General features: G+C 34.8%; 1 protein-coding gene across 2 annotated transcripts in view; it reads left to right on the forward strand.

The window, feature by feature from the left end:
- The window catches only part of LOC107624315 (carotenoid 9,10(9',10')-cleavage dioxygenase 1-like), a 22,548-nt gene that overhangs the window by 2,005 nt on the left and 9,673 nt on the right, over positions 1-10,870 (forward strand). For both annotated transcript variants that reach the window (XM_016326812.2, XM_016326813.2), the window contains exon 3: positions 395-497. In XM_016326812.2, the coding sequence (XP_016182298.1) occupies positions 395-497 (103 nt within the window). The remainder of the gene's footprint in view (positions 1-394; positions 498-10,870) is intronic.

The raw sequence follows: 10,870 nt of genomic DNA on the forward strand, positions 1-10,870 counted from the left end.
AATTTAAATATTTGTTAATATATGATTTCATTTTATACTTTTTAATATTAATAAATATAAATTAACTTTAAAGAAAAAAGAAATTTAATTTATATGTTTTCAAAAATATTTCTAAAATTTTCAAAACTACAAATATATGCAAATAATTTTTTTATTTACAAAATACAAAATAAAGTACTTGTGGTTATGTTTTTTAAAAAATACAAACATCTATTAAAATACTTTTCTAAAAGCCTAATGCATATACAATCTACTTATTTCCATTCGATGACTAAGTAATGGTTTCATAAGATACTTTGGAGAGGGACAAAATATAAAATGAATAGAACACATTTCTATATATGTATGTTATAAGAATATAGTAAATTAATAATTAATAGTAATTTACTTGCAGAGTAACTTTGCTCCGGTAGAGGAGATAGGAGAGCCCATACTTATCACTGATATTGAAGGTGAAATACCAAAGGGATTTCCAGAAGGTGTCTACATTAGAAATGGTATATATAATAGTATAATACCCTGTGTCTTTAATAATTTAAGCTTTTTATGATATAATTTTCTTATTATATATTAAATATAAATCCGAAGAGAAATTGAAATGGAAAATAAATGTTAGTGCGAAAAAAATGAAAATAATTGTTCATACTTTGAGTATTTATCCATTCTGTTAGGTACCAGACAAATAACACAGCAAAATATAAAGATAAAAGAATTAAAAATTTGTATAAAATATGAAAATAATTGAATAACTTTCTTTGAGAATTATAATTTTTCTCTATCACAAGGAGATTACAATAACACTTTTTCTTGACAAAAGAACACACTTCTCTCTACATATATAGGAGAAAATTACTCAAAGAAATATTATGTTATTCTATCTGGATGACTTGATTGAAATGAATTAAAGAAAAACTCAATTTATAGGTGAGTCTCTTCAATATGAACAATTCGTCAATTAGAGAGGTATATAATTATTCTCTTTTTCAACCGTTAAAACTCTAAGGTTATAAACTAGGATTGTTTATTATCTTTCATTTTATTTAATTATTATTTATTTATTTATTTTCTAAAATTAGCTTTACTAATTTTCACAATCTCACTCTTAAAGCTAATTTTGATAAATTTTCAAAATTCATATTGCTCATGTATTCGATAGGCCATATAAGGATCTACACCATTCAAATTTTTCAGTGTTGATTGGTTTTATCATGGCATCTGCTAGGTTATCTTTAGCGTGAATTTTCTGCATATCAACACTTCCTTTCTCTACTACTTTCCGAACAAAGTAATATTGTACTCCAATGTGTTTTGTTCTTGAATGAAAGGCATGATTCCTTGCAATGTGCAAGGCACCCTGACTGTCACAATACACAAGAATCTTCTATTGTTTGTGCCCGAGTTCCTCCATCAACCTTTAGATCCAAATAGCTTCCTTACATGCTTGTGTAGTTATCATATATTTAGCTTCTATAGTAGATAAAGCTGCAACAGTTTGTAATTTAGATGGCCAGCTCACAGCTCCTCCTGCAAGCGTAAACACATAGTCTGTAGTAGATTTTCGTTTATCAAGATCACCTGGAAAGTCTAAATCGACATATCCATTGACAATGAATTCCGATCCTCCAAAACATAATGCAACATCCGAGGTCCCTTTGATGTATCTTAGGATCCTCTTAACAACATTCCAATGCTCTTTACCCGGATCTGCCATAAATCGACTTACCACCACAACTGCTTGAGAAATATCTAGCCTTGTACAAATCATGGCATACATAAGGCTTCCCACCGCTGATGCATACGGTACTCGAAATATTTTCATCCTCTCTACTTCACTACTAGGGCACATACTTGAGGATAATTTGAAATTCATAGGAAGTAGGGTTGAAATTGGTTTACATTCTTGCATATTGAAGCGTTGCAGATCTTCTTCAAATAATTCTTTTGTGATAGCCAAATATTCCTATCCCTTTTGTCTCGGTAGATTTGCATCCCTAAAATCATGTTTGCTGGTCCCAAGTCTTTCATATCAAACTCCCTAACTGACTGTGCCTTCAATTCTTGGATTTGATCTTTGTTGGGACCTACTACCAACATGTCATCCACATACAACAGCAGAATGATGAAATCATTATCACCAGACCTCTTGTAATAGGTACAATGATCTAAACTAAGTCTGTTGTATCCAAGGCTAATAATGAAAGAATCAAATCTCTTGTACCAACACCTTAGCGCCTACTTTAGACCGTACAGAGATTTAGTTAACCTGCAAACCAAGTTTTATTTTCCTTGTTCTTCAAAATCTTCTAGTTGGAGCATATATATCTCTTCTTCAAGTTCTCCATGAAGAAAAGCAGTCTTTACATCTAATTGCTCTAAATGCAAATCAAATACAGTACACATATCCAAAACTATTCTAATAGTAGTTAGTTTCACCACTAGAGAAAATATTTCATTGAAGTCAACACCTTCTTACTGAGCATATCCCTTGACAACCAATCTTGCATGATATCGTTCCACCTGATCACACTATCTCGTTTGATCTTGTAAACCCATTTGTTACTAATAGCTTTTCGACCTGCTGGAAGTTCAACAAGTTTCCAGGTATGGTTCCTATGTAATGCCTCAATTTCTTCTTGCATTGCTGTCATCCACATAGAAGCGTATGGATTGCGCATAGCTTCCATAAAAGTTGTTGGCTCTCCATCTTCTGTCAAAAGACAATATGTATCATGGTTTGTCAAAACATAATTTGAGTGCCATGATGGTGTTCTTCTTTGTCGAGTGGATTGATGAACTTCTATGTCATTGGCCTTTGCTTCTTGTTTTTCGTGCTGTAGATCTGCTTCAGAAAAATCACCTTCTCTGTATTTTTCATCTATTTGAATAGTAGTTATTTCTTCAATAGTGATGTCATTTTCTTGTTCTCTTTGCAATTCATCTTTTGCAAATACCACATCTCTACTGACAACTATCTTGTGAGCAGTGAGATCCCACAGGCAATACCCCTTAACTCCGTCAGCATAACCCAAGAATATATATTTTCTAGGCTTTGGGTCCAGCTTTATTCTTTCTTGGAAATTGTACATCACGTACACAGGACAACCAAATATATGTAAAGAAGAATAATTAGGTGGCTTAACTTGCCATATCTCCATTGGTGTCTTCAACCCAATTGCAGTTGATGGTGACCAATTTATCACATAACAGGCAGTTTTAACAGCTTCTGTCCAAAAAGACTTGGCTAAACCTGCAGTTTACTACATAGCTCGTGCTCTTTCTAGGAGAGTCCTATTCATTTGCTCTACTACACCATTTTGTTGAGGCGTATATGCAACTGTGAATTGTCGTTGAATACCTACTTGCTTGCAAAATGTTAGAAAATCACCATTGACATATTCTCCTCCATTATCTGTCCTTAAACACTTGATCTTCTTTTTGAATTCAAGTTCTAACTTTGCTTTGAACTCTTTAAATATCGCAAATACGTCTGACTTCTTCTTGATCGGGTATACCCATAGCCTCCTAGAGTAATTATCAATAAATGATACAAAATATTTTGCTCTTCCTAGGGACATCTCCGGTAATTCCCACACATCAGAATGAATTAAATCCAATATGCGTTTACTCCGAGTAGTTGATCTACCAAACTTCAATCTATGTTGCTTGCTTGTAACGCAGTACTTACAAAATGGTAAGTTTATCGATTTGAGTCTGGGAATGAGATTACGTTCTACAAGAATCTTCAAGCCTCGTTTTGACATGTGGCCCAGTTTGCAATGCCATATCATCGACGTTTCTTCTTGGCTTACTGAAGCAACTGATGCCTCTGCCTCTTGCAAAGTATCTCTCACAAGCATGTATAGATTTGCTGCAATCTTTTCTGCTTTTATTACTACAAGAGCTCCTTTAACAACTTTCAAGATCCCACCTTCAGTATGGGTCTTGCAACCAAGTTCATCCAATTGTCCAATCGACAAAAAATTATTCTTCAAGCCTTTCACGTGTCTTACCCCTTGAAATGAACGAATAGAACCATCAACATTTTTATTTTGACAGTACCCATCCCAATAATTTCTAAGGCATGATCGTTTCCCATAAACACCGATCCTTCCAAGACAGGTTCATATGTACAAAACCAATCACGATGAGGAGTCATGTGCTAGGTTGCTCCTGAATCAACAATCTAAACATCAGTGAGTTGTTTGCTACCTTTAGAACCAATTGTTACTTCGCCATACAGGATTTCTCCATCATCAGATATGCTCGTAACATATCCTTGAGAACTTGATCCTTCTGGAACCTTCTCTATGCTCTTCTTATTCCAACAATCTTTCTTGAAGTGCCATCTCTTACAACAATTGTAGCATTTGACCTGCTTCTTACTTTATGAGTTTGGTCTACTTTAACTCCCACTGGAACCATGCTCCATTGATCTCCCTCTTATCATCAACAAAGCCTCTGCTTATTTTGAGTTCTCTAATCTATCTTCCTTATTCTTGTGCCTAGATTCTTCTTCTAGAACCGGCAACCATGTCATCAAAAGAAAGATAATTAGTCAAAACATTATTAGTTAAGTTAATGATAAGTTGATCATATGAATCTGGTAGACTTTAAAGTAAGAGCTCTGCACGTTCATTTTCTACTATGGTATATTCCAACGATGAGAGTTGGAAAAATAGCGTATTTAGATTGTTGATGTGATCTGTTGTCGATGTGGACTCACTCATTCAAAGAGAATAAAGTCTTCTCTTCAAGAATATATTGTTGTGAAGTGACTTGACTTCATATAATTTGGTGAGAGCATCCCAAATTTCCTTTGCTGTCTTTTTTTCTGCTACACTTGATAAAACTGAGTCAGCTAGTGCCAAGTGTAAGTTTGTAACAACATTGTTATCCATCTCCTTCCATTTTTCATCTGTAATTCCAATGGGTCTACTTTCAATTGCTGCCACGCAATTGTCTTTTCTCATAATGGCTTTTATCTTCAATTTTCATACGGAAAAATTACTCCCACTAAATTTTGGAATTTCATACTTTGCTGCCATTTTTTTAGACGGTAACTCGCAGCAAAAAAATAGATATATTAATCAACAACCTTTGGCTCTGATACCACTGTTAGGTACCAGACAAATGACACAGCAAAATATAGAGATAAAAAATTAGAAATTTGTATAAAATATAGAAATAATTGAATAACTTTCTTTGAGAATTACAACTTGTCTCTATCACAAAGAGACTACAATAACACTCTCATTTGACAAAAGGAGAACACACTTCTCTCTACATATATAGGAGAAAACTATTTAGAAATATTATGTTATTCTATCTAGATGACTTGATTGAAAAGAATTAAAGAAAAACTCAATTTATTTGTGAGTCTCTTCAATATGAACTATCCGTCAATTAAAGGTATATAATTCTTTTCTTTTTCAACCATTAAAATTCTAAGATTATAAACTAGGATTGTTTATTACCTTTCATTTTATTTAATTATTGTTTATTTATTTATTTTCTAAAATTGGCTTTACTAATTTTCACACATTTTAGTCTTAAAAAAATTTTGGATCAAACACTTTAGTCTCCAACTAAAATTAATTATTCGATTGGTCCCTAACAATTAACTCCGTCATTCAATTAGGTCCTTTACTCTGTCAACTCTAACGGAGGACAAAATAGTCCCTGACAACTCTAACAGGGGGCAAAATGGTCCATGACTCCTTCAGTTCGGAAACGACACTATTCTCTCCTAATTTCCATCATATATCGCATAACCCTAACAACCTAACACTACAACTTTAAGCTATACAATGCACATTCTGCAACTTCAATGTTCACAAAAAGAAAAATTATCAACTTGTTTTCAACCAATTCATACTCAGAAAACTAATGACTATGTCTTTTAAGTACTTGTCGTCTTCGATGGATCCTATGAATTTAGATAGCAAGTCCGATTTGTTTAAACCCGTCATCGTCGCTGCCATCTCCCTCCTCTTCTACCCTATCATCTCCATGGCCACATTGTCCACTACTCTGATTGCTTCCTTCAGCTTCTTCTCCGAACCAATATTCAGTAATCACTTCAGTTTTCATATGAATGGTGACGGTGGCATTGCTCACTGTATTGATAGCTTGGATGCGAGATCGAAACTGTCTGTCAATTTGGACTTCAGGAGAGAAAGAATGAAGCACTCGAGGTCCAATCCAAATGATAATTTGTATATGGTGTCGAAGGAGAATCTTCTGATGATGTCCTAATGTCCAACAATCTATATTACTTGTCAAAGAGTGGAGAAAAGCGTGTCATTGGGGTAGTTGTGGAACTTGATCTTGAGGATATGGTGGATGTTGTCGAGGTTGGAGGTGATGCTGTTATCAAAGACGTGGAGGTAGATGCTTCTGGCGAGTGAAGTGCGGAAAAGGTGGGTGTACTAGTCACAGAGATTTGGGAAGTGTGTGGTCCATAACATATTGAGGTGGGTACAACACGCGTGGCAGTTATACCATGGCTTGATCTTGGAGTTGAAGAGGAGGAAGGAGAAGAAGACTGTGAAGGTGAAAAATGAGAGTATAAATGTTAGGGTTAAGCAAGATATGATGAAAATTAGAGGAGAACGGTGTCGTTTCCGAATAGAGGGGTTAGGGACCATTTTGTCCCCTGTTAAAGTTGTCAGGGACCATTTTGTTCTCTGTTAAAATTGACGGAGCAAAGGACTTAAATGACTGACGGATCGAAGTTAATTGTTAAGGACCAATCGAATAATTAATTTTAATTAGAGACTAAAATGTCAGTTCCAAAATTTTTTAGGGACCAAAATAGATAAATACTCATACTTTTTATTGATTACCAGCAACTTGCATTGTTTTTCTTTTAAATTGTTAATTTAGCGGCAGAATGATATATGTAGATTCCTGTGTAAGAATTAAACCAACTTCAATTATGAAATAATTTAGAGCTTAACTGAAAAAAGGATAAATCTAAAAACAATGAAAAATAATTAGTAAAATTAGCCAGATTTAATTAATTTTAATTTGGATGTGCAATTTTTATATTTTATTTGACTTTGCAAGTTATTATGAAATAGCTTAACTGAAAAAAGGATAAATCTAAAAACAATGAAAAATAATTAGTAAAATTAGCCAGATTTAATTAATTTTAATTTGTAATTTGGATTTTTATATTTTATTTGATTTATATTTACACAATACACAAATATTGTAACTCATTACATGCCTGTCCTATTTCATTTTTATATAAATCGTGGCTGTTAACTACGATTTATCATTTGGCCATAAGCCATAAACCTCCTACTGCAGTTTATGAAAAGAAGCATTTGTACATAAACTGCGGGACCCTTATTGCGGTTTATGAAGGTTATAAGCTCTCTATATATGAATTGAGAGTAATTGTCAAGGAGAAAGTCATTTTCACAATGCCTAGTGAGGAGGATAGTTTCTTAGCACTAGTGTATTGCTATGAAAACATTCACAAAAGCAAAAGAGAGGGTGTGAAGTTTACTGACAAAGAATTTTTCAGTGTATTTATTCGTTCATCGAAAACCTTGTCAGATCTAAAAACTACTATATTGCAAAAGCTTGGGGTATTTGGGACCAAATGGGTAAAGAAGTTATTTTATAAGATACCTATTGTAGTTGTGTCAGCCAGTGTGAAGTATGATATTTTATGATAAGGTTTGATGAAGATCTACAGGTTCTGTTTCATTGCCGAAGAAGTTTTTCGAAAGTCAGAATACATGAGTTGTATAAGAAGTCAGAGGATGGTGTCGACAGTTTTGGGACATCAGCTCCAAATCCTCAGTCAACTGGCTTGGGAGTGCCTCTAGTTCGATGCCGTGGTTGCAGAAGCTTGTCCGATCATTGCATCTCTATCCGTTGCAGTTGATTTGAACCGTACAAATGAAGATGGTTATGTAACATTGGAGAACCGTTCGTTCCATCAACTGGCAGTTGAGATGGCTAGTTCTCCTATCATGATTCCTAATTGTGTAGGTGATGGTGAACATGATCTGGTTGAAAATACAATGAGAGATGATGATTTAGACAAAGAGCCTGTCGATATAGTTGGGGACAGTGATGAGGATACAAGGAGAAATCCACGTACATAGCAGGGCCCATCAAGTTCCAGAACACAACATTAAAATAAGCATATATAGCACAAAGCATTAAAATGATACCTGGATGCCAGCAAAAATACAAATGTGTCAAAATCACTCGGTTTTACGTCAGAAACCGTGAGAAAATTCAAGACTGTAGTAGCTAAAGTGGTCTGGCCAAGTTAACCACATTTCTGTTTGTAACTCGACACATGTATTTATACAACAAGGCCAGTGCAGCTGAGGCCCAGCTATACTTTTCCAACTCATCAAGCAGTTTTGCCACAAACGGCAGCCATCGAAGGTGAACCCAGCTCTCATTCTTGTCACTGATGAATAGCTGAGTCAATAGTAACATCATGACATAAGTACGAGCATACCTACACACTGTCTCCTCACTTGCATCGGCAAGGAGCACCCAAAACCTCCCGTGAAACTATGTGAAGTGGATCGTCATTTACTTGACCCTAATCAAATTAAAAAAAAATTAAAAAATTAAACTGGTACTAATCAAATTTTAACAGGTAAATCACTAACATCTTTAAATTCTTTATAAAAATACCAAAATCACAGTTCAAAGTGACATAACATATGAACGGAACAGCAAACAACTAACATATAAAGAAAAAAAAATCTATAAACAACTAACCTCTTCGTTGATATTTCCAGTCACATGAACAACACCGTTCAATCGGTACAAACGATTTTGTTCTTTTATGACCCCAACCCGAATAAATTAAGATTTATATTTACACAAATATAACAATTTGTAACTCATTACATGCCTGTCCTATTTCATTTTTATATAAATCGTGGCTGTTAACTACGATTTATCATTTGGCCATAAACTGCGGGACTCCTACTGCAGTTTATGAAAAGAAGCATTTGTACATAAACTGCGGGACCCTTATTGCGGTTTATGAAGGTTATAAGCTCTCTATATATGAATTGAGAGTAATTGTCAAGGAGAAAGTCATTTTCACAATGCCTAGTGAGGAGGATAGTTTCTTAGCACTAGTGTATTGCTATGAAAACATTCACAAAAGCAAAAGAGAGGGTGTGAAGTTTACTGACAAAGAATTTTTCAGTGTATTTATTCGTTCATCGAAAACCTTGTCAGATCTAAAAACTACTATATTGCAAAAGCTTGGGGTATTTGGGACCAAATGGGTAAAGAAGTTATTTTATAAGATACCTATTGTAGTTGTGTCAGCCAGTGTGAAGTATGATATTTTATGATAAGGTTTGATGAAGATCTACAGGTTCTGTTTCATTGCCGAAGAAGTTTTTCGAAAGTCAGAATACATGAGTTGTATAAGAAGTCAGAGGATGGTGTCGACAGTTTTGGGACATCAGCTCCAAATCCTCAGTCAACTGGCTTGGGAGTGCCTCTAGTTCGATGCCGTGGTTGCAGAAGCTTGTCCGATCATTGCATCTCTATCCGTTGCAGTTGATTTGAACCGTACAAATGAAGATGGTTATGTAACATTGGAGAACCGTTCGTTCCATCAACTGGCAGTTGAGATGGCTAGTTCTCCTATCATGATTCCTAATTGTGTAGGTGATGGTGAACATGATCTGGTTGAAAATACAATGAGAGATGATGATTTAGACAAAGAGCCTGTCGATATAGTTGGGGACAGTGATGAGGATACAAGGAGAAATCCACGTACATAGCAGGGCCCATCAAGTTCCAGAACACAACATTAAAATAAGCATATATAGCACAAAGCATTAAAATGATACCTGGATGCCAGCAAAAATACAAATGTGTCAAAATCACTCGGTTTTACGTCAGAAACCGTGAGAAAATTCAAGACTGTAGTAGCTAAAGTGGTCTGGCCAAGTTAACCACATTTCTGTTTGTAACTCGACACATGTATTTATACAACAAGGCCAGTGCAGCTGAGGCCCAGCTATACTTTTCCAACTCATCAAGCAGTTTTGCCACAAACGGCAGCCATCGAAGGTGAACCCAGCTCTCATTCTTGTCACTGATGAATAGCTGAGTCAATAGTAACATCATGACATAAGTACGAGCATACCTACACACTGTCTCCTCACTTGCATCGGCAAGGAGCACCCAAAACCTCCCGTGAAACTATGTGAAGTGGATCGTCATTTACTTGACCCTAATCAAATTAAAAAAAAATTAAAAAATTAAACTGGTACTAATCAAATTTTAACAGGTAAATCACTAACATCTTTAAATTCTTTATAAAAATACCAAAATCACAGTTCAAAGTGACATAACATATGAACGGAACAGCAAACAACTAACATATAAAGAAAAAAAAATCTATAAACAACTAACCTCTTCGTTGATATTTCCAGTCACATGAACAACACCGTTCAATCGGTACAAACGATTTTGTTCTTTTATGACCCCAACCCGCCAAAGTATCGATGCCAAGTGATTCTCTCCCAAATCCTCTTAAATCCAAAAACTCAAATCTTAGAGAATGCAATCCGTCACTGCTTTATCGCATTTTATGTACAAATGCTGATCTTCAAAAATTGCGGTAGGAGTCACGCAATTTATATCTAAATGCTGCTCCTCATAAACTACAGTAAAGGTCTCGTGATTTATGACCAAATGATAAATCGTAATTAGTAGATTTACATAAAATTAAAACAGGGCACGCATGCATGTAATGAGATTGAGATTGTTGTATTTGCATAAATATGCATTCCAATTGTGTTATTTAGATAAATTGTCCTATTAAAAACATTGGTTCTTAATATTTTGTTCTTGTTCT

The sequence above is a fragment of the Arachis ipaensis genome, chromosome B10 (assembly GCF_000816755.2).
Source record: "Arachis ipaensis cultivar K30076 chromosome B10, Araip1.1, whole genome shotgun sequence".
Classification (NCBI taxonomy): domain Eukaryota; kingdom Viridiplantae; phylum Streptophyta; class Magnoliopsida; order Fabales; family Fabaceae; genus Arachis; species Arachis ipaensis.